We start from the raw sequence: 27,786 nt of genomic DNA, 5'->3' as shown, positions 1-27,786 counted from the left end.
TCCCAACCACTCCTTGAGATCAAATTTGACGCTCCTTTGGACATTTTATGTGGGGTACTAAACAGTAGCTTTACCCACGTCCAGGCTGTCGACCCGGTGCCTGAAAATCAAATACTAACATTATAGGAAATCAGGCAGGTCCTGGATTGGTCAGCACCCGACTACTTTCTGCTTGCTCTGAGCTTCGTCCGGGGATATCGAATCCCGTGTCTAAACAGAGGGTGTTTGTTGATTCAGACGAGACGGATGAATGAATGAATGGAAGAAGAAATAAATCTCCTTTAAGAGAGGAAATGGATATATGTGAGTTAAAGTTTCCTGTGATTCTGCTGTGCCTGCAGCCCCCAGACCTTCAACGGGGGAACTGCCAGACGATTGCACACAGCAGCACAACGGTCCATTCAGCACAGTTTTCTCTACACGGACATGCAGCAGCGTTTCAGGCTGCCGCTGTGGGCTGAACCCGGGACCTTCTGCATGCCAATCAAATGCTGTGCCACTGAGCTGCGATCCTTCACCATATTTACTTTGCCAGTTTAGGCTGTAGTCCTAGCCCCACACGCCTGGAGAGTAATCCCGCACTGGATTCAATAGGACACGCTTCTGAGTAAACAGGGCTAGGGTTGCGCTGTGACGTAAGAGATCAAAGGACCGATTTCCTTTGGCCAGAAACAGCCAGGGAAGTTTGCATATTGAAGCTGAGCACATGAAATGGTATTAACCTGCTGGGTTTCTGTTTGTCAATCAAGTTTTAAAGGCACCGGAGCCCCCGAAAGGGTAAGGGGAAATTGGGGGCTCTCATACAGAGCTTTTAAAATATTCTCTGTTTACATTTTGCCAACTGGAGACTTCTGTTTTATTAGTCTTTCCAGGCTGACCACACAGGTGCCAAATGTTTGTTTCCTTCCTATTTCCAAATCCAATGAATTGGGAAACGCGCGTGTTTGCTCAGAGATAGACCTCACTGCTCAATGAGACTTCTCTCAAAAAAGCGTGCCTCAAGCGGTCGCCTACATAATGGGCAGCGCGATCCTATGTGCATTTGTTCAGAAGTTGCTAATACTGCACAGTAATCGGTTCAGCAGGACTTAACTCCCAAGAAATTGTACTCGCAGCCTTCGACGATCATAACCCATCTATCCAATGAGACTACTCAGGAGTAAATACGGAGCGCGCTCTTCTTTATTCTAACGGCTGGACATCTAGCAATTTCCGCTAGAAACCGCTTCACTAATTTGTTCCCAAGCAGAGGACTGAGCGCCTACTCGGTGCCATACATTGCAGAGAAGGAAATGTTCAGGACCATAACGTTACAGGTGTGATGTTTCATCCTTCCCACCCCCAATCTGGTCTTGCTCTAAACCTAAAAGCATTCTTTTCTTTTAAAATAAAAATATATCCAGTGGAATTTCTTTGCTTTTTTACGGCTGGTTTCGTATCGACCGCCGGTGATAAAATTAACAGGAGAATAGGATCCGCTCTCCTGTTAAGAGTGGCACTCGCTTTGGAAACACGTCTGAATAGCGGCAGAGCGGGGAACGGGCGCTCAGCCCTCCGCTTTATCCAGGAGGGCATTTCCACATCCTCCTTGGCAGGGCTGTGACGGCCACAGATTTTTTCGCGGTCGCCATTTGCCTTTCCCCATCCATCCCTTGGCCCCCAGGAGGGGAGAGCGCTCTGGGGTCCGGCACACGGCTTTCCCATGGGCATCGAGCTTGGCCACTGGGAGACCAGGATGCAGAACTAGATGGGCCGCTGGCCGGATCCAGCATTACTCTTTGAATGTCCTTCTGGTCATCACCCTCTGGAAAAGAAATTGTCTGGCTGGGTCTGGACTGGGAGGAGAGAAATAGCGTGGCAGGAGGCCCGGGTGGCTGTGGAGAAAGTCTCCCCCCCCGCCCCCACCCTATTTTAGAATGATGCTCAGGGACGATCCTTGCCCCCACACCTTAGCTACCTGCTGCTGCCCAGCCTGTATCGGCTCCCCCAGCCACAAATGAGAACCGTTGAAAGGCAGGGAAAGGTTTCTAGAGCTCAGGAATCTAACCAGACACCGGGCTGTTTGAGCAACAGCCGCTTCCCTGGCGCCTCTAAAGCCGCCTGCGCCCCCCCCCCCTTTCCCCGATCCCAGGTTCACCTGCACGTGGGATCATCCAGGCGCCAAGCAGAGAGAGACCCGCGCTGGCCCCGAGGGCACCGGGGAGCCCCTGCTAAGTTTTTAGGAAAGACGAGGGAGAGAGAAATCGGACGTGTTCTGGACTTTAGCTATTGCAAACAAGCTCGCCAACAACCTCCCCTCCCCCGCCCTCTTTTGGCCCCGCCCCCACGTGCCCGTAGCAAATTCGAGACGGAGCCGGGACTTCTCCGGTTGCCAAAGGAAGATTGATAAACCAGGAATCCTCTTAATCCTACAGGGGATTGAGCGGGGGCGGGGGGAGGAAACGCAGTTTGATTCTCAAGTGAAGATGCCACGCTGTGTAGGCGCAAAGAGGAGACGAGGCGATCTGTAACTATCCGGCTTCCGATGAGAGACGGATCTCCCGCGGATTACGAGATTTCCCTCTCGAGAAAAAAAGGACGCCCCTCGAAGGGGGAAAAGTACACACACCCTCCCCCTCCGGCTTCCTCGCGAAGGTGGCTTGTTATTGTTATGTCTAGCGCCTCCCGGGAACCCAAACATCCTGCCGGGAGGAGCAGGTGTCCCCGCGCCAGGCACGACTCGGCGGCGGCCAGGCCATGACTAAGAGTCCCCTGGAGAGTGATGGATTCGCCCCTTGTCGCTCCTCGCCCCCCGCCGCTCCTCCTCCACCTCCGCTGCGGACGCGGCGCTTGGCGCTCCAAGTGCCCGCGGCTCCGCCGAGCAGCTGGAGGCCTGCCGGGCGGAACGTGACCACTTCAAGCCGGGAACAGGCACGCACCCCGGCGGGCGGGAGGAGGGGGGTTGGCGTGCGTGTGGTCCGACGGCCTGTCCGCTGCCACCTCCTGCAGCAAGAGGCGCGGGGAGCTGCGCCCCCCCCGATGCCCCACCGGGGGCTCTTTCTTGGCACTCTGCGTTGGGCAGAGAGAGCAGGCGAGCGGCGGTCGGTCCTCTCCGGCAGACTCCGGGCTGACTGGCTCGGGACGCCCTGAGCCCGTCCCTGCGCGGGGCAGCGCTGCCCTCGGGGGCGCCTCCGGTCCGCACTGCACCCCCCTCTCCAGGGGGACCTGCTGCAGCGAGCAAGGCAAACGCGCTCGAAGTGTTGGCGGCGGATCTCCACAATGCAGAGATCTTAAATATACAGTGGTACCTCGGGTTACATACGCTTCAGGTTACATACGCTTCAGGTTACAGACTCCACTAACCCAGAAATAGTACCTCGGGTTAAGAACTTTGCTTCAGGATGAGAACAGAAATCGTGCTCCCGCGGCGTGGGAGCAGCGGGAGGCCACATTAGCTAAAGTGGTGCTTTAGGTTAAGAACAGTTTCAGGTTAAGAACGGACCTCCGAAACGAATTAAGTACTTAACCCGAGGTACCACTGTATAACTCAATACATGCACTTATCACTATCCTTATTCAGAAATACGGAGAATAGCCGCTATCTTCCCCGTGAGAAACAGGTAAAGGGTCTGCTTTTACACCAGGGCACCCCCCCATTGATTCAATCCCCATTTATTCAATGGTTGGAGTGGGGTTATGGATCATCAGGCTGCCTCTGGTTTTCTGCCTAGTGTGATTTAGATGCCGGGGGCAGGGTGTTCAAAGGTTTCAGCACCTCAGCTTCCTTTGATGCTTGTGCAAAAATTAACCTGAGGGCAACACGAGTGACTCTCCTGACTTGGTGTTTGAATGGAGTTTCGTTGATCCTTCCCATCGACCCGCAGGCTTCTTCGTTAGGGCCCCCCGCCCTTACTAAAGTGACCAGACCTTAAGCATTTTACACAGGAAACGCAGCTTTGTTAAATTCGGTGTCTCGGGGAAATATACCGGGGCAGCAGGATTCTACCGATGCTTCCTCGGAAGTAAGTCACTGTTGAGGTCTTACTCTCAAGTAGCTTCACATGGGATGTCAACCTTTATAAAGGGTTTATAAAGGCTCTCTAGGGTATTCTGCGAAGCAGGTTAGGCGATATGTCACTGTCACGTTCACAGGTATAGGAACGGTGTGGCCTTTATGTGTAATCCTAAATATCCCCTCCCTGTGCTTCGGATCGCAATTGCAAATAAGGTTTGCAATCCTATGTACACTTAGCTGGGGGTGAGATCCGTTGAGCACTGAGAGACTTACTTCCGAGTAAACATGCATAGGATAGAGATGTACATTGTTTAATGTGTGGAATAAAAAGGACTGTGAATTGTAAAAGTGTTTCCCAGAGAAATGCTCGCTGGGTTTTGGTGAAGAGAGAGCCTTGCGCTTATTCAGGGATGGATGCCAACTCCGTAATAAACGTCAAGAGCCGAATTCTCTACACATCCACTAGCACCACTATGGCCATTGTAATATACAAAGAAGTTTTTAAAAAGGAAAGCTGCCAACTTCCATTTTCTGCAATGCAGCATTTTTTGCAGTAGATGTCGCCTCTAATAAGTAAATAACCTGCCCTTTGGGTTTGTTCATTAAAAAGATACGGTAGATTTTGTAGGGATGAGAGTATGGGGTGGCCTGGATATTATTAATGACTCGAGACGATTTCCCTTACATTTCATTAATCGTCTGATATGTCCCGCTCCCCCCTCCCCGCGTCCCCCCCTTTCTCTCTCTCTCTCTTCGTCCGATGACCTCAATGCAAATAAACCTATCAGATGTGCCTAAATGACTGGCAATTTTTTTTGTGAATGGAATACTCAGTGACTGGAGGATGACGTAATTCGGGAGCTGGGGTTTCGTGGTCAAGCGTGGATTGGTTTTATAGTTGATAACCGAGGTGCTGATTGGCTGGCGGGCAGCTCGTCGAACGCCTACACACTTTTGCCCTGGCGGTAGATATAAAAGGGGGTCGTTGGACACGGAAGACCATCACGACTGGGAAACGCACACCGAGGCCGCCACCTGCACTACGCTTTCCTCAACAAGCTTTGCATCTGAAGGTAAGTGCGTTCTCCTTTTATTGACTTTCCAGTCCAGGGAGTGCTGAAAAGGCTTCTCAGTGGCGGAGAACTTGCAACTCCTCAAGTTTGGAGGATGTTAGGCTGATGCTGGGTCTTGTGGCGTCTTCGTGCTTCTCTCCTTGGATTCTTGAGCAGAACGACTTTTCCCAGATATGCTTTGACAGGTATTATTTATTAGTCACTTGCTTTGGAAAAGGCGTGAGCGCAGAGAAACGTCTAGGTTGCAGAACGGCAGTTTAAAACCATTTCCCATTCTGCAAGGGGAAAATCTCCCTTTCGTTCGTGTAGACTAGAGGCTGCCCGTTTAATTCTGAGTATTTTATCACGTCTGTTCAATAAGAGTCGTGCAAAAATGGCACGTGGGAGATGCCTTCAAGAAACCTAATTTCGTGTAATTGGGAATGCTCCTCTGGGTGTGACCGCCCCCGAGAGTAACTGCTGCAGCAAAGAAGAATCTCGTAGCACCTTCAAACTATTTTATTGCAGTCTGAGCAATAAAAGGGAACTGCCTGCTTCCATCAGGTGCAGGAAGGTGTTGGACACAGAGGCGTGGCAGGGAGGGGGAAATGAACCGTTTTACAAAATGAGTAGGGCTGCATCTCTATACCCATTTACTAGGAAGATGTCTCCATTGAATTCAATGGGAGTAGCTATATATAGGATTTCACCGTAATGAACTCATCTGGACACTAGAGACACGACTCCTGGCATAATATATTAGTTTCCTTTAAGGTGCCACAGAGCTCTTTAAACAAAAGTATTGCATATGCAAATGTCTGTTCTGAAGAGCCATGCAAATGTGAGGAGCCGGGCTTATTATATTCCATATAATTTCTGGATTTTGTTTTTCAGAAACAATTTTTAAATCCTCATTTCCGTAACAGGGCTATTTATTTAAATGAGGACAACTCCCCCCCCCCATTTTTCAAGTAATCATTTATTTCAGCGCAAAGGATTATGTCTCCCCACCCTTCTTTTCAATTTAAAACAAAATACACAAAATTTCTACATGCAGTTATAAATGCGGATCTGGCCGCATTTTATTCGTTTCCCTTGATCTTTCGCGCTCGACACGATTCCCAGCATTGCGTGAATATTATCAACGATTTCATAGTACTGGTCCCCATCTGTTGATGAAGTTGACCTGGATGCCTTCTGTCCTCCAGTTACATATCAACTCTGCGAAACTTCCCAATTTTCTACGCATTGGCGACGTATACATTCTTTGTAGATCACACTTCCAAAAATAAAACACACACAAATCCTACCAAATTGTGGGGTGGGGACCTCGATGCAAATAGATGGTCCCATGACCCTCCCCCCTTTAAAAAAACCTAGGAAATTAAAGCATCCTTAGAACCTCGATCCTATTAGGCATGCTAACGCAGAGCTGGCCGTAATCCAGTGGGGGGCTTCTTCCCAAGTGAGTTTGCGCAGGATTCCAGCGTTAGGCTGGGATCATAGCTGTCAACGTTTTCCCTTTTTTAAAAGGGAAATTCCCTTATTCCGAATAGGATTCCTCTCAAGAAAAGGGAAAAGTTGACAGCTATGGATGGGATGCAAAGCGTGGGAAATGGCCCCTCTCTGAACGCCAGTCCTGTTGATTTTGCAGATACAACGCTATGGCCATGGTGAAGATGTGCTCCTTCCTGGCTGTCTATGCTTTGGTGGTGTGCCTGATGGACAGCTCCCGCGCAGTCCCGCTAAGGTAAGAGGCAGCGAGCGGGAAGACAAGGGTCTGCATGCAGAGACTTCTCTTGAACGCCTCTTTGGCTTGGCTATCGCCAGAAAAGCGACTGGGGCGGCATTTGGAAAGAAAACGCGGCCGGTTCTGCAGAGGGGGCGGGCAACAGAAGGTTTGGCGCCGAGGGACGCGAGTGCGCGCGATTGCCCGCTTGGGCGAGATCCCTTGAAACGGATTAGCCTAGTGGAGTGGGTGGGGGTGATGCAGGGAAGGAAAAAGGCTTCCCCCACCTCCCACGCCTTTCAGCGCGTGGTGAAACAGGGGCACTCGTCTGTGTTCGTTAAGGAAGAAAACGGGAGGGCAATCTACGCCCAGTTAACAAGCTCAGCGAGCGTGGTCTCGTGTGTATGGACGAGTTACACGTGTGCGGTGCTCTGATCCCTCCCCCCCCAAGCAGATCGATGAGTTGGGTTGGAAAAAGGACCCTCCCGCCCCCTCCCCCTTGAGCACCCCTCCCTTTGAGAGAGCGGCGCTGGCCTTGAGCTCTCCCCCCTCGCTCCCTCCCCACAGACCTGGCTTGGAGCCTGTCACAGACCGAGGGAGCATTGGCGACTACGAAGCCCGGCGGTTGTTAAGCGCGCTGGTGAAGGAATACCTGGGGGAAGAGCTGGAGCGGGCGAGCGAAGGGAACAGGTAAGGAGAGCGACAGGTCGACGGGGAGGTAGGAAGGGGTGGTCGCAGCGGGGATCGGGGCGGGGGGCTGGAGACTCTCCTCTCTGGGAGTGCGGGCTCTTTCCTGGCAGATCAGCTGATGGGACCTATTTTCCTCCCTGGGATGTGCAGACCCAGCTCCTGCGAGACGGGTCCCGCCATCCTGATGATCCCACTCTGATAGCCATGAACTGGGATTTCAGATTGCTCTTTTCTTAACTTGCTCTCTTTTGGGTTACTTCCTCTTGAGTTACTTTTTCTTCCCGTAAAAAAGAGAGGCCTTGCAAGTTGAAAGAGAGGGGGTTAGAGTAAAGTGGGGCAGCAAGAGGTACGTCTGGTTTTATTCCACCCCCCGTTAGAAATGCACAGAGTTCTTCTTATCACAACTCAAGCTTGTGCGCGCGCCCGAGTCAGTGCATGCCGTCGAGAAGAGGCGAGGCGGCCTTCCAAGTGCACGCAGCGCCCCCTTCCCTCTCCAGGCCGAGTCTTGCAATTGCACCTGCACTTCCCTAATGAGCTCCGGTTGCAAAGCATGCTGATGAATGAGACTCACCATGCATGCCGGATGATCTTGTACTGTCCCTCCCCGCGTCCCGCCGGGATCGCTGTCAGCATCCCAAGCAAGCGAGCGATTAATCACTCGCCATTTACTACAGCCCGATCCTCCTTCCGACAGAGCCCTTTTGCATGGACCTTGTTGCGCCGGCACTGCGTCGAGATTGTCTTGTGTTGTTTTTAAATGCCTATTTGTTGGTCGTTTGGTCTCCTGCTGTGGTTTTCGTTGAGTCTGGGCTAGGGGTGGGGATGGGATATAACAAGGCATGATGACTGCGCATGGTTTTCTGTTACTTTGTTCGGCATGTTTTTCCCCCCTGCAGCTTGGATAGACCTATTTCCAAACGCTGTGCCAACCTGAGCACTTGTGTGTTGGGCAAACTGTCTCAAGAATTGCACAAATTGCAAACTTACCCTCGTACTGACGTCGGGGCTGGAACTCCTGGCAAGAAAAGGAATGTGCTGAATGACCTGGAAAACGAACGCTATGCAAACTATGAGGAAGCCTTCGGAAACAACTAGATTGGCTCTCATCTCCTCTTCCTCTTATATTTTTTCCTCCTCTTTTTTTGATGCATGTGGATCTAACCTTGATTGCTAATTTTGCTATGTTCTTTTGAATCTATTTTTGAGTGAGAATGTGGAGTGAAACAACTTCAAGTTAGGAAATTCAGGCTGCAATCCTACACACACACACACATACATACACCCCCCCCCCAGAGTTAATCCCATTTAGTCAAATAGGACTGACTTCTGAGTAGACATCCTTAGGGTTGCAGCTGTTAAGAATATAACACATATATTGGGGTGGGGGGGTGGGACTTGGCTGAAACTGGGGAATAGCACATGCCAAATTAAAATGAGTAAGGACTAGCATTGCCTCGAATTTTCAATTGATTTTCTTAGATGTTTATTTTACAAATAACAATCCTTTGATTTCTGGCTACGCATTGTAAAATAAATAAATAAATGTTTCTTTCATGCCTGACCATGCAACTGTTCAATAAACCTATTTTTCTATAAGGATTAGGTCTATTTTCTAATTATGAATGGTGGAAATCAGTTAAAAATAAAAATAAAAATAAAAAGATGGCTTTTCTAGGCATGGTTTTAATGGTGTTCAGCTCAGGGTGACTGCTTTGGAGTCATGCTTAAATAAGTATTTTAAAATGCAAGGTATTTGCTCAGTGCAGGATGAATACGCAGGGTGACAATTTTTCTCCAGTGAAGTCAGTGGGAAACTTCACACTGACTATATATATATATATATATATATATATATATATATATATATATAATCAGTCACCCATTATACTCTTTGTAGCAGTACAATACATAGTTTGCAAATATTAGAAATGTTAGCCAGTTACCAAAGTTATATTCTGATTGAAATCATCCAGGTAAGAACTTTAATACTTTATTTCTATTTCATTGTTCATTGATCTTGCATGAAGCTATGTAAGGTGCAGGAGTAATTTATATTGGCTAACAACATGTGGAGAATGGGGCCTTCTTCAATATCCCTTGTGGCTACATTGTACAGACTGCCTTGATTTACAAGGTGTGTCTGCTTGTAATTTAAACATCCCAAGTATTTTTTATTGTACCGAGTGTAATCCAGACAAAGTTAAGCCCTGGTAGTACTTATTTTTCCACTGAAACCAGCGGAATTTAAAAGTGATTGGTTTTGAAAGGTTGAGAACATGAGAACAGCCCATCTAGCTTAGCATCCTGTTTCCTGTTGTGGCCAATCAGATGTCTCTGGGAAGCCCACAAACAGGAAGTGAAGGCATCTTTCTCACACCCTTACTCTCCCAACAGATGGCATTTGTGCCATTGTGCCAGTATGCTATGATTTGCCTTTTGGCTGAATTCCAGGGCACCAAGGCAGCAAGCTTATACTCATAAGACCCACTGTAGTCAGAGGGGCCTCCTTCTGACCAGTTGTGCATAGGATTCCATTATAAGGACTGCAAGGCTAGCCATACTTGCTTCCTGGTTAGCACTGAGATAATGTGCTTCACTTCTGTTTAAGCAGGTCTAACCGCATTTTCAGAGGCAGTCATCTGCCCACTGCATTGCCTGACTACAGACAACATCTGTTGAATCCAAAAGCATTACTTCTGAGCGATCAGGCTGAGGATTGTAATATCTCTGATGGTTAGAAATATCTGGGAAGCCATAGAGCAAATGTCAAGGACTCTTTGAAATGCAGTCTGTCATTATAGCACCTCAGAAGTCCATTACTTCAAGCCTGAGCAAACCGAATATAGAAATCTTTTAAATATGGATATGAAGTACCAGCACAATTTTATCTTCTCAGGCATTTTCCAGGATTTTGCTTATAAAACGTGGTGTTGTTGAAAGATGTGCTCTGTTTCTCAGATCTGAATTCTTTCTTTCGGAAAACAGCGTGACAACTCAGAAGAGGGCATGCAACACAGCCACCTGTGTGACCCATCGTTTGGCAGACTTCCTGAGTAGGTCAGGAGGAGTGGGCAAGAACAACTTTGTACCCACCAACGTTGGATCAAAAGGTTTTGGCAGGCGAAGAAGAAATGTCCAGATGTAATCTGCTGAATGACCCCTGGAATATGGTAAGTGCATTACAGACATATTTCAGCAATATCAATGTCTTACTGATTTATATAAATTTCAGTGCTTGGCTGGATGTCATATGACTTCTGGACCTCATTGAGTATGAAAAGCAAAATCTCAAATCAGGAGCAGGATTTCACCTGTGGATAGGAAGCCTGTGTCCCTCTAAATTTTGTCGGTCTCCAGCTCCTGTAACCCCTTGACTATTGGCCATGCTAGCTGGGGATGATCAAAGCTGTAGTTTAACAACTTCTGAAAGACTACAGGTTCTCCATCTTGGCTTAAAAAAAACCATCCCCTCTCATCAATAAATTACTTGTGGGTTGTTGTTTTTTAACAAATTCAGGAGGATATTAGGGAGAAAGTATGTAGATGGTCATTTTTCCACCTTAATATTTAGTTGGAATAAACATAGCAGAATTAGATCTTCATAGTTGTGTTTGATATTAATATGCATTCCTATTCAAAAGTAAGCCTCACTGTATACAGTGGGGGTTAGGATTGGAGCTGAAATGGTTTAGCTACAAGAACTGAAATTATTTGGCCAAGTAATGGATGTTTCATGGAAGCCAAAATTACCAATCATAAAACAGAATGAATTATTTGTTTATTGACATGTACATCTTAACATGCAATGTAGGCATTCTGGGGTTGCGTTTAGAATCCTTGTGTTACTTGCCATGCATTTAGTCTGCCCAACTACTGCCATTTAATGTTTAGTGAATGAAATGTGTGAAATGTCATGGGAGCGGTAGGATTTTCTTTTAGAGGTGAAGATGGTGGTGAGACTCCATACTCTTGTCTCACTTCCCTGTACTCTAGTCTTTCCACATACCTCTGGAGTTAGAGTTAGGTTTGGGAGAAAGCTTCAGGCTCCCACCACTTTCCCCTTATTTTATTTTATTTATTTAACAAAAAGTGCATACCACTTGTTTGTTAAAACAATCTGTAAGCAGTTTAAAAAATATAAATATGGAACATTAAAATTCTTGCTTAAAAACAGTTAAAAACAAGTCTATAAAAGCATTCAAAATAGGAATTAAAATCAGCAATAGCTAAGAAAAGAGAGAAAGCACCTGTTACTTCTGTATGTCTAGATTTGCTTTCCTAAACCAGTGTTTAAGGTGCTGCCTCCTTGTGCTGTTACCACAGCATTGTATATTTCTGCATGGAGATTTTCCCACTGGGTTGAAATGGATGTTGAACTGGCACTGCCTGCTAGCTGTGTTTCTCCTGGAATGCTTCCAGATTTTCCTTCCAAGTTGAAGGGTGAGGAATGGGCACTCTAGATCCCTGGCCTTGGCTTAAGATTCTCCTCTAGCATAATAGCATGGGGTGAGTTGGCATCAGTGCAGAAAAGTAGTAAGAATACGGTGTTGCTCTCAGGCCACCCAAACAATTTCTGAGTTCTTCTTCTTCCTGTCCTTCGACTCACTTTTGTCAAGGCTGCTCCTGAGATGGCTCAGATATTGTAGAAGTGGATCACCTTGTTTTCTGCATCATTTAGGTTGCCTGAGGTTCTAATATCTCACCAATCTGAATAGATGACTTGTGAGATAGTACATTTTTAATGTATTTTTTTCTAATTTAAATGCTGAAAAATGAATCTGGTCATCCTTAGGCATATCATAACTGCCCCAATATCCTTCCAGCAAAGGCTCCCTAAAACAAACACCTTTGATGGTTTTTGTATGAGGCGTGGCAATCAGTTACCAAAGTCTCCTAATTACTCAGTGGGTCATTTCTGAGACATATGGATAAGCTTGTCCTGTCTTCCATCTAATGTTCAGGTAACTGAAAATATATTTTTGGGGAAAGCAGCCCAATGCTCCCTGAGAAGAGGGCCAAGATGCCATGGACTTTCCTGGAATTCCCAGCACTGCCAGAGGTCTACCTGATGCAGTGGAAAAAAGTGCCACCACCAATGTTGCTGTACTGGTATTGGGGCCTGGCACAGGGTGTTTGGCGTGTTTGCCAAGAAAGGCTTTCACCTTGAAGCCCGTCATTCTCTCCCCAACCCCCCCCCCCCAAGAAATAGCAGGAATAGAAAAGCTACATGGTAGGGAGTAGGTAGCTCCATCAAAGATCACCCTCCTCTCCATAGGATTGCTCTATCAAATTTGTGTAACATCTAATTTGATTTCTTTCAGATTGCCATGAAACTGAGCAGCAAACGCCTTTTAATTTCTCTTGAAAGCAACTTTCTTCCATAAATCAAGATGGCCGAATAAAAGACTCATTTTTGCATCCTTCTAATATTGAAGAAATGTTTTTGTTTTGAAATTAAATTGAAGCACTTCTGTTATATATATAAGAGATATATATATCTCAAGATAATTATTCAGATTAAATTATTGTATATTCTTTTTATATGCAGTTCTATTTCAAATAAAATGTGACAGCATCTATTTATTTACTTATTTATCTTCTAGCATATCTGTGAAATATGACCCATGCTATTTATCTTGGCAATACTGCCAAATCTCGGGGATTACACTAAACTGCTGCCTATCAAGGTATATCTGTAAGATATGGTGTGCTGTGCCTTGATGTAAAACAGTTAACTGACATGATTGTACAGTATGTTTAAAAAAATACACTTACAATATTGTATCATTTGTGAATTTATGCAAGATTAAAAAAAGTATTTTAGATACACATGGATTGAGAAACTGATCTTTCATTTAAACATTTTCTTTATTGCTAATTTACTATGCAGATATTTGAAACTCTTGGCAGTGGTCACTGTTGGATATCAGATTCAACAGAGCTTTGCTAAATTTCAGCACGGCACTTGGATGTTCTATCTAATGTCTGATGCTATAGAATATTAACAGAAAGCAACAATTTGAATGTTCAAAACCAATAAATCCCTTGTTTGCAGACACCCTCATATGTAAAGCCAATTTTTTTTTGGTTCCGTGTCTGCTCCCAGCACAATGGAACCCTAGTCACGGCTATGGCCATTGTGTGCTACAGCAAGTAAGAATGTACCTTCTTATGGATAAGACGGAGAAATTAATGTTTTTCTCTCCACGCAGTATTTCCCTTTGTTACTGAGTGTGACAATGTATATCAGCTGCTTTCTAGATGTTTTGGATTACAGGCCTCATCAGTCTCCATGCTGTAGCCTGTAGTCCAAAACTTGGGGGTGGCAGCACCAGGTTCACAAACGCTGATTGATGTAGATGGAGAACCTGCCGGCTTATCAAGGATTGCAGAAAACATACATTCCTAGCTGTTGGGTAGTTTTAGGCTACAATCCTAGGCATGCTTACCAGGATGCAAATCCACTCAATTCAGTGAATTCCATGTAGACGTGTATAGGACTGAGCTCTAAGTATATTTAAACTTCAGTCCTTAGCACACAGTGAACTTGGCAAAAGAGATTTGTGAGTAAAGATGCTGCGAGGGTATCATAAGGAAGCACAAAACAGAAGACATCCATCTGCTCAGGGCTGGCATCTGAGGCAAACCCCAAAATGATGCCTCCCAGCCAGGGAAGAAAGAATGAATGAAGATCTAAATCAGGAACAAAGGGGTGGGGGATAAAGATCTACACTGGGAGTAAGGGTGGGAGGAAACCAGCAACACCACCTATTTGCAGAGAGGCTGCTGTAGAGGTGGCATCCAGGGGAGGTGCTGAGGAGGCAGCTGGTCTGGCCTCTAAAGAGCTCACCTCAACCATTGGTGCCAGCATGGCAACAGCAGCGGGTAACACATTCCTTGTAGGCCAGATTCCATTGCCCCTTTGGATCCTGCTGCCAGAGGCAGCAACCTCACCTTGCCCCATAGGTGGGCCAGCTCTGCATCTGGTGTAACAAAGATGCTGAATACACAGAGAAGCTATTTCAGACTGTAAGGCTCTGAAATACCAGTCTCCTTTGAAATCAATTTGACCAGGCTGTCACTTTGTCTTTTCCTGGAAAGAGGTTTTCTGCTTAGGAGTGGGAAACTGGGAAAATGATCACCAGAAAACTTGGCTAAAGCTATATTTAAAACGAAGTGTCACAAGAGACTAGGGCTCTGCGGGACTTGACATCTTTCCGCAGGGCCTGCAAGACAGAGCTGTTCCACCAGGCCTTTGGTCAGGGCACAGCCTGACTCCCTCCTTTGGCAATCTTCACAGAACTTTAGCCTAATGGTTGTCATCATTTTGAGTTGAATTAATTTTACAATGAAATGATTTTAGATTGTTGTACTATTTTGTTTTTGTTAGCTGCCCTGAGCCCAGCTTCGGCTGGGGAGGGCGGGATATAAATAATAATAATAATAATAATAATAATAATAGAAAGAAAATGAACCCCCTGCTTTTAAAAATACTGAATGTCAGATGAATGATGTGTAGTTCACCGCAAATGAAAGCTGATTCTAAAGCCAGCTCCATCAACTCAGGGCAGACCATTATGGAATCATAGAATCATATAACTGTAGAGTTGGAAGGGACCTCAATGGTCATCGAGTGACTCTAGTCCAACTTCCTGCAATGCAGGAGTCTCAGCTAAAGCATCCATGACAGATGGCCATGCAACCTCTGCTTACAACCTCCAATTTGATGAGGATCCTCTCAGTTCCTTAATTCAAGTTATTTATAAAAACATTGAACAAAATAACAGGGCCAGGACAGAGTCCTGCTGCACCCCACTTGTCATTTCCCCCCATGATAGTCAGGCACCATTAGTGAGCACTCCTTGGGTTTGGTCAGTCAACCAGCTACAAATGCACCAAACAGTTACCTCGTCCAGCCAACATTTTACCAGCTTCTCTGCAAGAATGTAATGGGGGACTTTGTCAAATGCCAACTGAAATCAAGATACTGTACACTATGTCCACAGCATGAGACTCTTCTTTGTTTTTGAGAAACACATGCTGGGTCTTGGTAAAGAATCATTTTGTTAGTGCTCATAGACCAGCCATTTAATTATCTGCTCTAGGACCTTCCCTGGTATAGATGTCAAGCCCACCAGTCGGTAATTACCCGGGTCTTCTTTTCCCCCCATATTGAAGATGGGGACAACATTTGCCCACCTCTAGTCTGTAGGGACTTCACCTGTTCTCCAAGAATTCTCAAAGATAATAGACAAAGGCTCTGAAATTACACCTGTGAGCTCCTTTAGAACCCTTGGATGCAGCTCATCAGGCCCTGGAGATTTGAATTCATTTAAAGTAGCTAGGTGTTCCCTTACCATCTCTTTTCCTATCTTGGGCTGCAGCTCCCTCCTTACATCTATTATTCTGTTATCACCAGGTTGGACACTGCTTTCATTTTGGGTGAAGACAGAGGCAAAGTAGATGTTGAGCAGTTCTGCCTTCTCTCTGTCACCCAACAGCATTTCTCCATCTTCTCCACTCAGAGGTCCTACTACTTTTTTGTTCGTCCTCTTGCTTTGAACACAGCTGAAGAAACCTTTATTATTATTTGTAACCTCTTTTGCAAGTCTGAGCTCATTCTGAGCTTTGGCCCACCTGACCTTCTCCCTGCAGCTGTTGGCTTCTTGTGTATACCCCTCCAATGCGATTTCCCCTTTCTTCCATTTCTTATACATGCCCTTCCTAAACCTCCACTCATCTGTAAGCAACTTATGCAGCCACACTTTGCCTCCTACTTTTCTTTCTTGTTGGAATCACCTGTATTTGTACCTTTTCACCTTTCAGAAACTCCTATCCATCTTGGACTCACTTCTCATTGAGTATTTCTGACCATGGGATCTCACCCATAATCCTTAAGTTTTTTGAAATCAGCCTTCTTAAAGACCAGAGTGCATGTCCAACTGCACTCAGATTTCCCTTGCCTCTCTATCATGAAACCCAGGAAGACATGATAACTTCCTCTCAAGGTTCCCAGTTCTCCCACTTCATCAGTCAGTTCCTCCCTGTTGGTGAGGTCCAGATCCAAGATAGATGACCCACTTATTCCCCCCTCCACCTTCTGGGAAATGAAATTGTCAGTGAGGCAACTGAGGAATTTGTTGGACTTTACATTCTTGGCAGAGTTTGTGTTCCAACAGATATTGGGGAAGTTGAAGATTCCCATGACTACTATATCTTTCCTTTTTTTTTAATGTTTGCTAATCTGCTCTAGGAAGGCATCATCCAAGACTTCCATCTGGCTTGGAGGCCTATGGCAGACACCCACAGTAAGGTCACTGTTGTTTTCCTCTCCTACAATTTTTACTCCTATACTCTCAACCTGCCTTCCATGCTCCAGACCATGGGCTCCTTCACAAGTGCGCACATAGTAGACCTTCACACAACAGAAGAAAAGCCTGCCAGATCTGGCCAGCAGCCCATCTAGTCCAGCATATCCTGTCCCAGCATCCTTAACTATTGGCCATGCTGGCTGGGGCTGATGGGAGTTGTAGTCCCTCAACATATTTTAGGGCACCAGGTTGAGGAAGGCTGTTCTAGGTGATTCTAATATGCAGCACCCAAACACCCCTCATTATGTAGGACAACTGATGTAAATTTAAGCATGTTTTGACTCACAGAATCACACCAGATGGTCTTAGTGTAGCGCTCTGACGGTAAAGCAGATGTGGGAGAGAAGCTAGCTTCTGTTATGCAATATGATGCTGCTCACATAATTAACTCAAGGACCCACCTTCATCCACTTTGTCCGGTAATTTTCATTATTTGCATCTCTTTGCTTATCTCTCATTGGATGAATTGAACTTATCTTTGTGAAAGCCTTCCTAGCTTTCTATGCAAGAACTAAGCAGGGCTAATGCTATTGTTTCTGTCACAGAACCTTGCCAAAAGCAAAATTTAGCAGACAGCAGTATATTCTGGTTTTAGCGATCACATCCAACACGGCCATGTATAATTAGCAGATGGAATGTCTGCATGTGGAGTGGGTAATTTATATATATATATTTAAAAAAAAACTATTTAGATAATGTAAGGCTATGTATACTTTTTATTCTTTCCTGCATGAACATAGATAATTACCATGGCCACAAGGTGAAAATTGCAGCTCTCTGAAATCCATGGATGTTTTGCCTTAATGGGGTCAGGGTTTCACTTACAGGGTGGCAGATTTTGCTGAGAATATATTACTGACCTGGATTTCAGAAAGGCAGCTCTCCAGTGGCTCACATTTATTTTTGTTTGAGCTGTAAGTATTAGTAGCACTTCTGCAAAACCAGGCCCAGATCGAGGGAGGGGGTAAGGGGAGGGCATGTGCCCCGACTGGTGTGTTAGGAGGGCATTAACACAGCATCCTGCCCTGATGGCAATACAATGTGGGAGAGAGAGTAGGGAGGTGTGCTTTGGCCATAGCACATTGCTCCGTGACTCCTTAAGTTCTATCCGGGTTCTGCTTATTAGAAGACATGGCTGGATCAGCAGGAATGCAAAGTAGGATAGCTCAGTTGGTTAGAGTGTGGTGTTGATAACACCAAGATTGCAGGTTGATCCCCATATTGGACAGCTGCATATTCCTACATTGCTGGGGGGTCCCTTCAAACTCTACAATTCTATGATTCTGAGAAGGAGTCATGCCCTGACAATGCAGGATGCCCAGCTGTGGCCCATCCACCTCTTCACTAAGTGAAGGAAGCCTGTTGTCCTGGCTCTCACCGGAGAATAAAGAACTCATATGTGGAGTACAGTTTCTGCCAAAATCATCATCATCATCATCATCATCATCATCATCAACAACAACAATAACAACAACAAGAGTTTATTTTCTGTACCCCACCATCTGGTTGGGTTACCCCAGTCATTCTGGGTGGCTTCTAACAGAATATACAAAAACACAACAGAACATCACACATTAAAAGCTTCCCGATACAGGGCTACCATCAGATTTCTACAGAAGGTCATATAATTATTTATCTCTTTGACATCTGATGGAAGGGCATTTTACACGGCAGGCGCCACTGCTGAGAAGGCCTTTTGCCTGGTGATATATCTCAAAACACTGCTTTCCCCCACCCCTTATTCACTTACCCTTGGCATTCTATTTTATCTTCCCTCCCATTATCTCCCTCATCAGATATTTTTCTTCTGGCTGCCCTACAAAGCTGTATGACCTGTATGAAATTTAATCCCAGCCAAACTGACGACTTTCCCTTCCCTCACAAAAGTGGGGTTGCTTCCTGAAAACTTGGAATGTTCAGACATGTTTCATGCGGTGATGTCAGCTCAGTCTCTCAGTATCATAGGCTTCACTACCCCAAGGTCAGTACTGTTTCATGGATGTTCAGAATATTTCTGACCACTCACATATCCGCTGTGTGGAGAGGCAAGTAGCCCTGTGACCCAGCCCCTAATGCACATGTGCCTCTCAGCCTTGCCTCAGATCATCATCTCTGCATATTTGGTGTGATGTCTGAAAGGGAGTGCATACAAATGCAGTTGTATATGTATAGGTTTTCCATGCAGTCGGAAACCCTGATTGTGCAGGATTCCCAATCATATTATGGGGTATGAGACCACATCTCTGTGTGTACTGTTTCTCCCTTTCAGATGTTGCACTGAATGTGTGGACATTGGAGGTGGGACCTGGAAGTGTGAGGAGGCCAGAGATGGAAGGTGTGTGGCTCCTATTTTCCCCTCCATATCTTCCCTTCTCTTTCCATATGTTGCATATACCTGGAGGTGGACCTTCTGAGCATCTCAGCAGATATTCTGCATGCACCTTGATGTTTCCTTTCAATATTTCAGTGAATGATGGTCCATGAAGCAGTTTCCCTCCCTCACGATATCCCCCCGCCACAGCATAACATATTTGGATTCCTGTTATCTCCTGTGATCAAACAAAAATAGTTTGCGAACAGTGAAGTTATTGTATGTAACTATTAAGCATTTTCAAACAAGGACACTCCTAATTGTTTAAATTGATTAAGCCTTTGTTTAATCTTTTGGACCAGATTCCATTTCTGTGAAGATAGTGCTGTGCCTATCTTTCTTTTTTAACCAAATTTACAGGGGAATTGAATTGTTTGTGTCAATCCAGACTGATTGCAATTGACATTTAATTGTTATCTTGTTTCTTTTTAATGCCAAAGAGTTGCACAGTTCTTATCTGCCTTGAACCCTTTTGAAGAAATTGGGATCCTAATGAAATTAAATAATGTTCTGATCTTTTGTTTTGTTTCCAAACCTTTTGCAATGCATATCCTTTATAAATACTTACTAATACATTAACTTTCATGTTAGTGGAGCAGTGTAACTATTCATAATGTACTCTTTTCTAGATAGTGCAGAAGATAGGATTAAAAAGCAGTATAGATCCACTTAAGCCTCATTAATTCATGGGGAGGGGGGAGGCTTTAGAGAGATGACTATGCAAAAACAGTTAAAAAATAGGATTAGTCAGACATAATAAATTAATAGGTGGGATAGAAATATTTTAAATAAAATATATAAATAAAATTCAAGTGTCGTTATTTTAGGGAATAGTATGCATCTGCAAAAACACCTCAAATATACAAAACACTCATGAAACCAATCACATGTAATCAAATAGCTAATACATGCATTATACAGTTGTTGATCCCAGAAGCCAAACAAAATTGTGTATATATCAAAGACACTTCCCCACTTTGGTGTCACACTTCATCTTTACACTATGGAAGGTTGGTGAATTATACGTTAACAATGGACCATAGATCCATCGACTCCCTTAGATACAATTCATTGATTCAAATATAATAGAAGAAATTCTGATTTATAATCAATACCAAAGCAACTCCCCAATTGTGAAAAATGTCACAGAGCCTAGGACTTGCCGATCAGAAGGTCGCGGTTCGAATCCCCACGACAGGGTGAGCTCCCATTGCTCGGTCCCTGCTCCTGCCAACCTAGCAGTTCGAAAGCATGTCAAAGTGCAAGTAGATAAATAGGTACCGCTCCGGCGGGAAGGTAAACGGTGTTTCTGTGCGCTGCTCTGGTTTGCCAGAAGCGGCTTAGTTATCCTGGCCACATGACCCGGAAGCTGTACGCCGGCTTCCTCGGCCAATAAAGCGAGATGAGCGCCGCAACCCCAGAGTTGGTCACGACTGGACCTAATGGTCAGGGGTCCCTTTACCTTTACCTTTATCTCCCTGACAAAAAGAGTTGGAAGATATAAAAACAATACTGTAAATCACAGATAGAGCTAATTAAAAATTGTGTTAGCTGACATGGTCCAATTTTACACTGGAAGCTACCCTCTCTCTCTCTTTATAACAAAGGAGTTTTTTCCTTGACGCTCAAGTTTCCCATCCAGAGGGAGTTTTTGACATGGGCACTTTGCATCAGATCTTCCTCCAGACCAATAGTAACCATCTCCTGAGAGGGCTATACCACTTCAACTGATGCATGTTTGAATTACTTGCAGTTCTATAACTGTACATGGAAGCAAAGTGAGACAATTTCCCTGCTCTGTATCTCTAGACAACAATCCCATAAAACTGAAAAATAGCAGTGAAGTACTGTAAACACTTTCAAGTTAAGGAGTGAAAAATGCAAGTTTTTGAAGCTAGAGGGCATAGGAGACATAGAATGTACGAGTGCAGCATTTACCACTTAAAAATATGAGATGGCTGTTTACAGTCGTTTTCTCATCTTATACAATACGTCATTCATGCTGTAACACAATAGGGCACTGTTCAGACTGATTATATCCTTTTCCATAGAAGAAGGCATTGAAATCCTTTCCAGAATCTTAACGAGCTTTTCATATGCAATTGGTGAAAGTAACGGCAGCAGCAATGTTTTGATGTGGTCCATGAATATAATAGAGATTCTAAATTACAAGTACAGACATATAGTTATTCACAATGTGGGGTTTGAGTGGTGCAATTGGAGGAAGAAGATGCCAAATCCTACCTTGTGCCCTTCTTCTGCCCCAGCATGGATCCCTCACAGCTGAGCTTGCTTTAGGTCAAACCCATTGGTCCATTTAGTGCAATATTGTCTACACTGATTGGCAGCGGCTCTCCAGGATTTCAGACCAGGGTCTCCCCCAGCCCTACCTGGAGATGCCAGGAATTGAACATGGGTACATGCAAAGCAGTTGCTCTACCACTGAGCCATCATGACCCTTCCCTACAAAGCCCCTCCCTCTGTGGGTTGCCTTAATGGGAATAGCTTGCATGGAGGGGGTTGCAGTTGCTACCAATCTGTTCAGCTTTTTTCAGGGCTGAATGGGGGAGCCAACGGTCCAGGGACAAATAGGAGGCTTGCAAGTCAGAGAGAAGCAGCCAGCAGTCCATCTGTCCCCCCCACCCCTTAGCATGGGACTTTTTTAAAAAAAAAGCACTCTAGAAAGGAGAAGCAGCACCAGGTCACCTGTTTTTTTTCTTAGTCTCATACAGGTGGGAAACTTTGGCCCACTGAATGTTGCTGAAATACAACCCCCATCAGTCCTAGCAAGCATGGCCAGTGGCCAGCAAGGATGGGAGCTCTAATTCGGCAACATCCGGAATGCCAAACTTCCCCCACACCTGGTCTAATAGACATTTTCCGCCCTTCTCAGATACATAGCTGTCAACTTTTCCCTTTTCTTGCGAGGAATCCTATTCGGAATAAGGGAATTTCCCTTTAAATAGTTGACAGCTATGCTCAGATAGGTCCATCAGGGAACTGAGGGTGCAGCGGCCTAGCCAACTGGGATCTTGGGATTTTTGGAAGGGGAGGGCAATTGCTCTTGGAAGTATTCATGGAAAACGTTTTTGACCAGACTGATCTTCTCAAGAGTGTACGTTTGGGGGTCTGTTTCATTGTTACACTGGAAATGTTTCATTGGTTTAGTTCTAAGGGCTATCCTCCACCCAGTTCAGAAGCATTGTCAGAGTTCAATGACACAGCCCAGCCAGTGAAAAGCATTCAAGGAGGGTGCAAAATCAGGGGTGGTTATTGGTGTGGCCTGGGAAGAGTTCTGATGACCAGTCATGGAATTCCAGAGGACTAAATGCATCCCATGGCATTGATGTTCCTCAGGGCTTTTTTTCCAACTGGAACTCAGTTCTAGCACCTCCCAGAGGGGGCACCATTGTCATTCTAAGAGAACGAGGGAGGCGTTCATGGTGTGTTCCGGCACCTCTTTTTCTAGAAAAATAGCACTGATGTTCCTTATCCCTTGGATAACAGAGCTTTCTTCTGTGAAGAACTATTTCCCCCACAAGACAGAGATTTACTTCACAAACATAGTACAAATTGGGCAAGTAAGATGCAAATGTATACCCAGATGTAGTTTCAAAAAATTGTACAAGCAGAGTATTTTTCTGCTGAAATAAACCAGAAAAAACATGGAATCCCATGACGAGCCTGGATATTTTCACTGCTCTTGCATAGGTTTTAAAAAAGAAATCTGCCTTCAAAGCTGTGCTGCTTTCAGAAATTCAACAGGTTAGTTTCTCTTTGGCCTGGAGATACATGCTGCTTTTTGATGGCAACTCCTATTATTTCTGACCATTAGCGGTGATGGCTGAGGCTGATGGGATCTCAGTACATCTGAAGGATCACATGTTCCCCACTATGGCAAAACAAGGAGGAGGGAAGTTTCCCCTGATGAATTTCTATCTAGTCTACAGCTGTGACAGGCAGCTTCTAAACTTCAGTTCTAATATTAGAAGCACTTGCTAACCCTAGCCTTCTCCTTAGTTGCTGCAATGATGTCCAAATATTGTTTATGTGAGAAAAGGAGAAGCTATCAGCAGAATCTAATGTGTGATGTTGACAGCAAATAATGCCAGACTAAATAGTGTATTGTTTTATTGAATAATTCATTTGCTTCTAAATTATGCAGTAATGGCTAGGAAATAAGTTCTGTTGAATACACTTGATGGCAACAGTAATGCAACACAAAATATTCTGATCGCATTAGATCTCTACCTGTTCCCAAGCACACTTACATGCAGCAATTATTAGACTAGAAATTGAGAGGGCTTGTCTTTAATTTTATTCATTATAATGTGCTTTGTTTGAGAAGCACTTCAGAAATAATAATATATCATTATTACCACATGAACAGCAGGGCTGTCATGCCATTAAAGAAACAGTAACTGATCAAACATACTAGTTTCATTGTTTGACCAATTAATCTATCAAATCTACATAATTTTGAATAACACAGTGCTTCTGAAGCATTAAAATGTATCTTTAGATGAGACACACTTGCACACATACTTTATATGCTGACTTTCAGGGTGTGAAAAAAGAGCAGAAAGAGCACAAACACAACATAAGATAAAATAACTGGGTTAGTGCATATCTCTTTCACGGACCCCTTGCAAGTCTTTGGATATCACCCTTCATTTTAAAACAATATATATATAGTCCAGCCTGTTCTGCCAAGGCTCAGCAAAGGTAGTAGCAGCAGTTGGAACACCTCTTGTACTCAGAGAGGGAGGCTGTCATTAGCAGTCCTGCTTTATAGGGTTTGTAAAAAGGTTAGGTTGGCAACTTGCTTTTTTACAGACCTTTGCTGCTGTGCCTTTGACAACAGCTTGATCTTTACACATAGTTCAGCTTAGATAATGCTGATAGATAATGCTGAAAAGTCACTGGAGCAGGCCAAGCCTTGGTCAGCTTGCAATCCTAGATAATTTTTTTTTTTAAATGAATTGCCCCAAGGGGCTATGAACAATATAAGAAATCGTTCCCCAGAGGATGCTCGTAAAATGATCCTATTCACAAGCTAAGGAGATAATGAAACCTTTTCTTCATGATACATGCCTGGTGCCCTCAGAGCTATCCTGAGAATAATTACAGGGTTTGCTGAGTGAAGAGTTCATTATATCTTTGAGCAGATGGATGGACCCCGGAACCTTAATATTCTGCACAACATTCATACTGAGACACATGTCTAGACTTATGAGAAGCCCTTGGAGGCATTATCAGTATCTCAGACAAATAGATATGAGCCTGATCACCAGTAACAATGCCTTCTTTTTACAAGTCAAAGGAAAGAGCCTGAAAGAAAGCTCATTCGTGTTATAGCTACTTCCATTCCCCCATCCCCCAACTGTTGCACTTGAAACCATAGAGCAGTCAGTGTAGTTTCTGGGTGCGGGAGAAGTGAAACAAACTACTGGGTGAGATCCCATGGCCAGAAATACTCAAAGAGAAGGGCTTTCATGATGGATGGGAGTTTCTCAAAGGAGAGATATTGAAGGCACAAAGGCAAACAATTCCAGAAAGGAAGGAAAGTGGGAGGCATCTAAAGAAACTGAGGTGGCTGCATAAGGAGCTTTCTAATTTAAAAGGGGCATGTATAAGAAATGGAAGAACGGGCAAATCACAAAGGGAGAGTATAAATGAGCAGCCACTACTTGCAGGGAGAAGGCCAGCTCAGAATGAGCTGAGGCTTGCAAGAGAGGTTACAAATAATAACAAAAGGTTCTTTGGCTATGTTCAAAGCAAGAGGAAGAACCAGGAAGTGGTAGGTCCCCTGTGTGGAGAAGGTGGAGACATGCTATTGAGTGATAGAGAGATGGTGGAACTACTTCAACACCTACTCTGCCTCTATTTTCTCCCAAAAGGGAAACAGTGCTTAACCTGATGATAATAGAATGAATGATGCAGTGAAGGAGCTGCAGCCCAGGATAGGAAAAGAGGTTGTTAGGGAACACCTAGGTCCTCAAGCCTTACCAACGGAAACTCATCCAACATAACAAGACTAGACAGTGTTCTGGACACCCCTTGAGATTCAACAGCTGTAACAGTGGAGTCACAGTGAGATACTATAGGTTCTGCCCCTCCTTCCGGCCAGACGGAAAAAGACCCTGCATTGCCCAGAAAAGTTCTGCTGGATGGCACAATAAGGATGCTGTTATGTACTGAAATTCTCACCCTGGGCCAGCAGGGGGATACTGTAGATAGTTATGCAAATGAAGGATCGAAAGTGATGTTCAGTGATTGGATAGTTTGTATGCAAATGAAGGATGGAAAGTGACTTTCAGTGATTGGATAGTTTTAGAAAGTTGCTACAGTTACGTTGTTCTGGAGCTCTATATAAGCAGGCTGACTGAGCTCCTCTGTTCAGTTCTGTTCCAGCTTACAAATAAAGAGCTGCTTTGAAGAAATCGCTGTGTTGTCTGATATGTTCACCCACAACTTAACAGATGCAATGGAGGCAGCAAAGTAGGCCACTATGTAGGCTCTCCTCCTTGTGAAATTTCCCATTCTGTCTGTAGGATCCTTTCAGGGAATAGTTCTGTGAAAAAGAGATCAAGAATCAATCTGTTGCTGCACAGATCTTTCTTTCTTTCTTTCTTTCTTTCTTTCTTTCTTTCTTTCTTTCTTTCCTTCCTTCCTTTTTTTGCAGGTCCAGTCCCTGTTTCCAGCTTCTAGAAAAGACTTCTTTGAAATCAGTTTAATTCAAGTCAGGACACCTGTTCTTCTTCCATGTACTCCTCACTCACTCACTCACTCATTCACTCTTATTGTTTGCCTTGATCCTTAAGGCCTTTCTCCCAATTCTCTTTTAATGAATCTGAGCATGGGAGGTGGATAGAAGAAGTCCTTTGCTTTCTGCCTAGGGGGACTGTTTCTTTAAATCAACTTCTAGTAAATGCTCCCATCCAGGAAAGAGCAGAAGTTTCTGGAAAAGCCACGTGAGGGGGGGAGACAAAGAATAGATCCAAGCGGTTACAAAAGGGATTGCAGTGGTGATTTATTCCCTCAGGTTAGTTTAGAGAAAACATAACTGAGCTGTTTGTTCTTCAGAAATCTAAGAAAGTGAGAAACTGTAAGTATATAGAGTTTTTCAAAAGATGAAACTTTAAGCAGCAGGGTCAGCTGTGTAGTCTACTCTGTCTTTGCTGGGATCTTGCAACGAATCCTTCTGTTCTCTGAGAAATAGAGAGACTTCAGCCAAAACCTGTAATTTACCAGACTAACATCCTGTAGAGAGATAGTTTAGTTTTTAAGGGACAATTACTAAGCTAAGAAAAGAAAATGCTGTTTGATGCATTCGTATTGGCTTGCTTAATTATATATACCGTTCACTTTTCTTAAGCGTAGGTTTTTCTTGCTTTTAGGGGGAAAAAACCAACATTGGGTGTGCCCCGTCTGCATTTCATGTTGGAAGCATAGAATTTCCACATGTGGGATCATTTACTTCTTTCAAAAGCAGCAAAAAACAAACGTAGTTTTGAATCCAATTGAAAATATATCTTGTTCCAGATAAAGAAACAGAGGCACACCTTTCTAGCGCAGAGAGTTGAATGTGCATCTCAGTTTCTCGTGGCTTCCTCGCATGCATATTTTTGGGATATTTCCTGTGTGGGTTTCCCATTATGCTGTTTTCTTGGGCATCAAGAAAGATATGCAAAGATCTGAGCTGAGAAATAAAGAGGGGGAAAAGTATTGGGGAGGGAAAACTCTGCTGTCTGAAAAAGATATGATCTCTTTTGCTGACAATTCTTTTCAACGGACAATGTTCTCTTCAGTGCCGCTAGTCTAGTGAGATACATGCAGTGCAAACTGTGATCATATCCCAAGGCTGCCTTTTCAGACTTCTCAAATGGTGTGCAATGAGAGGATATTAATGGGGGCTAAACTATATATATCGGAGGAGTATGAAGGAACAGTGGAAGCAGTGGCTGCATATGGCTTGCTTTGGGTTGCCTGGTGGCATAACCCAAGTATTTACTGAATATGGAGTAAATATGGTATGTACATTTGTTTTTGCAGATGCTTAAACATTTCCCTGCTCACTTAGGCTGAACTTAGAACTGGCCTGATTTCGTCCACGAAGAAACTGGAATAACTTGGATGGATTGTACAAATTAATGGGCAATAAAGCGAGCCAGGGACGTGGGTGGCGCTGTGGTGTAAAACCACTGAGCCTTGGGCTTGCCAATAGAAAGGTCGGCAGTTCGAATCCCCACGACGGGGTGAGCTCCTATTGCTCGGTTCCTTCTCCTGCCAACATAGCAGTTCGAAAGCACGTCAAAGTGCAAGTAGATAAATAGGTACTGCTCTGGCGGGAAGGTAAACGGAGTTTCCGTGTGCTGCTCTGGTTTATCAAGAAGCAGCTTAGTCATGCTGACCACATGACCCGGAAAAACTGTCTGTGGACAAACGTCAGCTCCCTCGGCCAGTAAAGCGAGATGAGTGCCGTAACCCCAGAGTTGTTTGCGACTGGACTTAACTGTCAGGGGTCCTTTACCTTTACCTTTACCTTTTTTCAAGACTAGCCACAATGGCTATATTTT

The 27,786-nt window shown here is 44.6% G+C and overlaps 3 protein-coding genes across 4 annotated transcripts in view; 2 read left to right on the top strand and 1 right to left on the bottom strand.

Annotated features, from left to right (window-relative positions):
• The window catches only part of PSMA1 (proteasome 20S subunit alpha 1), a 355,542-nt gene that overhangs the window by 99,604 nt on the left and 228,152 nt on the right, over nucleotides 1-27,786 (bottom strand). The gene's annotated exons all lie outside the window — the stretch shown is intronic.
• On the top strand, nucleotides 4,993-13,302 carry CALCB (calcitonin related polypeptide beta). 2 transcript variants are annotated; one of them, XM_083574889.1, is made up of 5 exons: nucleotides 4,993-5,067; nucleotides 6,701-6,796; nucleotides 7,343-7,465; nucleotides 10,451-10,635; nucleotides 12,787-13,302. In XM_083574889.1, exons 2-4 carry the CDS (start codon nucleotides 6,711-6,713, stop codon nucleotides 10,608-10,610), a joined length of 369 nt encoding a protein of 122 aa, XP_083431015.1. In that variant the 5' UTR covers nucleotides 4,993-5,067; nucleotides 6,701-6,710; the 3' UTR covers nucleotides 10,611-10,635; nucleotides 12,787-13,302. The 2 variants fall into 2 exon arrangements, with proteins under 2 accessions (XP_083431015.1, XP_083431014.1); XM_083574888.1 differs by having other exon boundaries at nucleotides 8,362-10,635.
• INSC (INSC spindle orientation adaptor protein) overlaps nucleotides 26,299-27,786 on the top strand; it is a 128,363-nt gene continuing 126,875 nt past the window's right edge. Inside the window, exon 1 of the mRNA XM_083590161.1 lies at nucleotides 26,299-26,315. The gene's annotated coding sequence lies outside the window, so the exon portion shown is untranslated. The remainder of the gene's footprint in view (nucleotides 26,316-27,786) is intronic.

This window comes from Podarcis filfolensis (assembly GCF_964270895.1).
Source record: "Podarcis filfolensis genome assembly, chromosome: 1".
Taxonomy (NCBI): domain Eukaryota; kingdom Metazoa; phylum Chordata; class Lepidosauria; order Squamata; family Lacertidae; genus Podarcis; species Podarcis filfolensis.
This window is presented reverse-complemented; position numbering and strand designations above follow the sequence as displayed.

Bases quoted from the DNA above. Each gene is read 5' to 3' on its own strand.
- CALCB (XM_083574888.1), top strand. From the start codon at position 6,711: ATGGCCATGGTGAAGATGTGCTCCTTCCTGGCTGTCTATGCTTTGGTG. The intron at 6,797-7,342 runs GTAAGAGGCAGC...CCCTCCCCACAG, and splicing joins TCCCGCGCAGTCCCGCTAAG to ACCTGGCTTGGAGCCTGTCA. The intron at 7,466-8,361 runs GTAAGGAGAGCG...TCCCCCCTGCAG, and splicing joins CGGGCGAGCGAAGGGAACAG to CTTGGATAGACCTATTTCCA.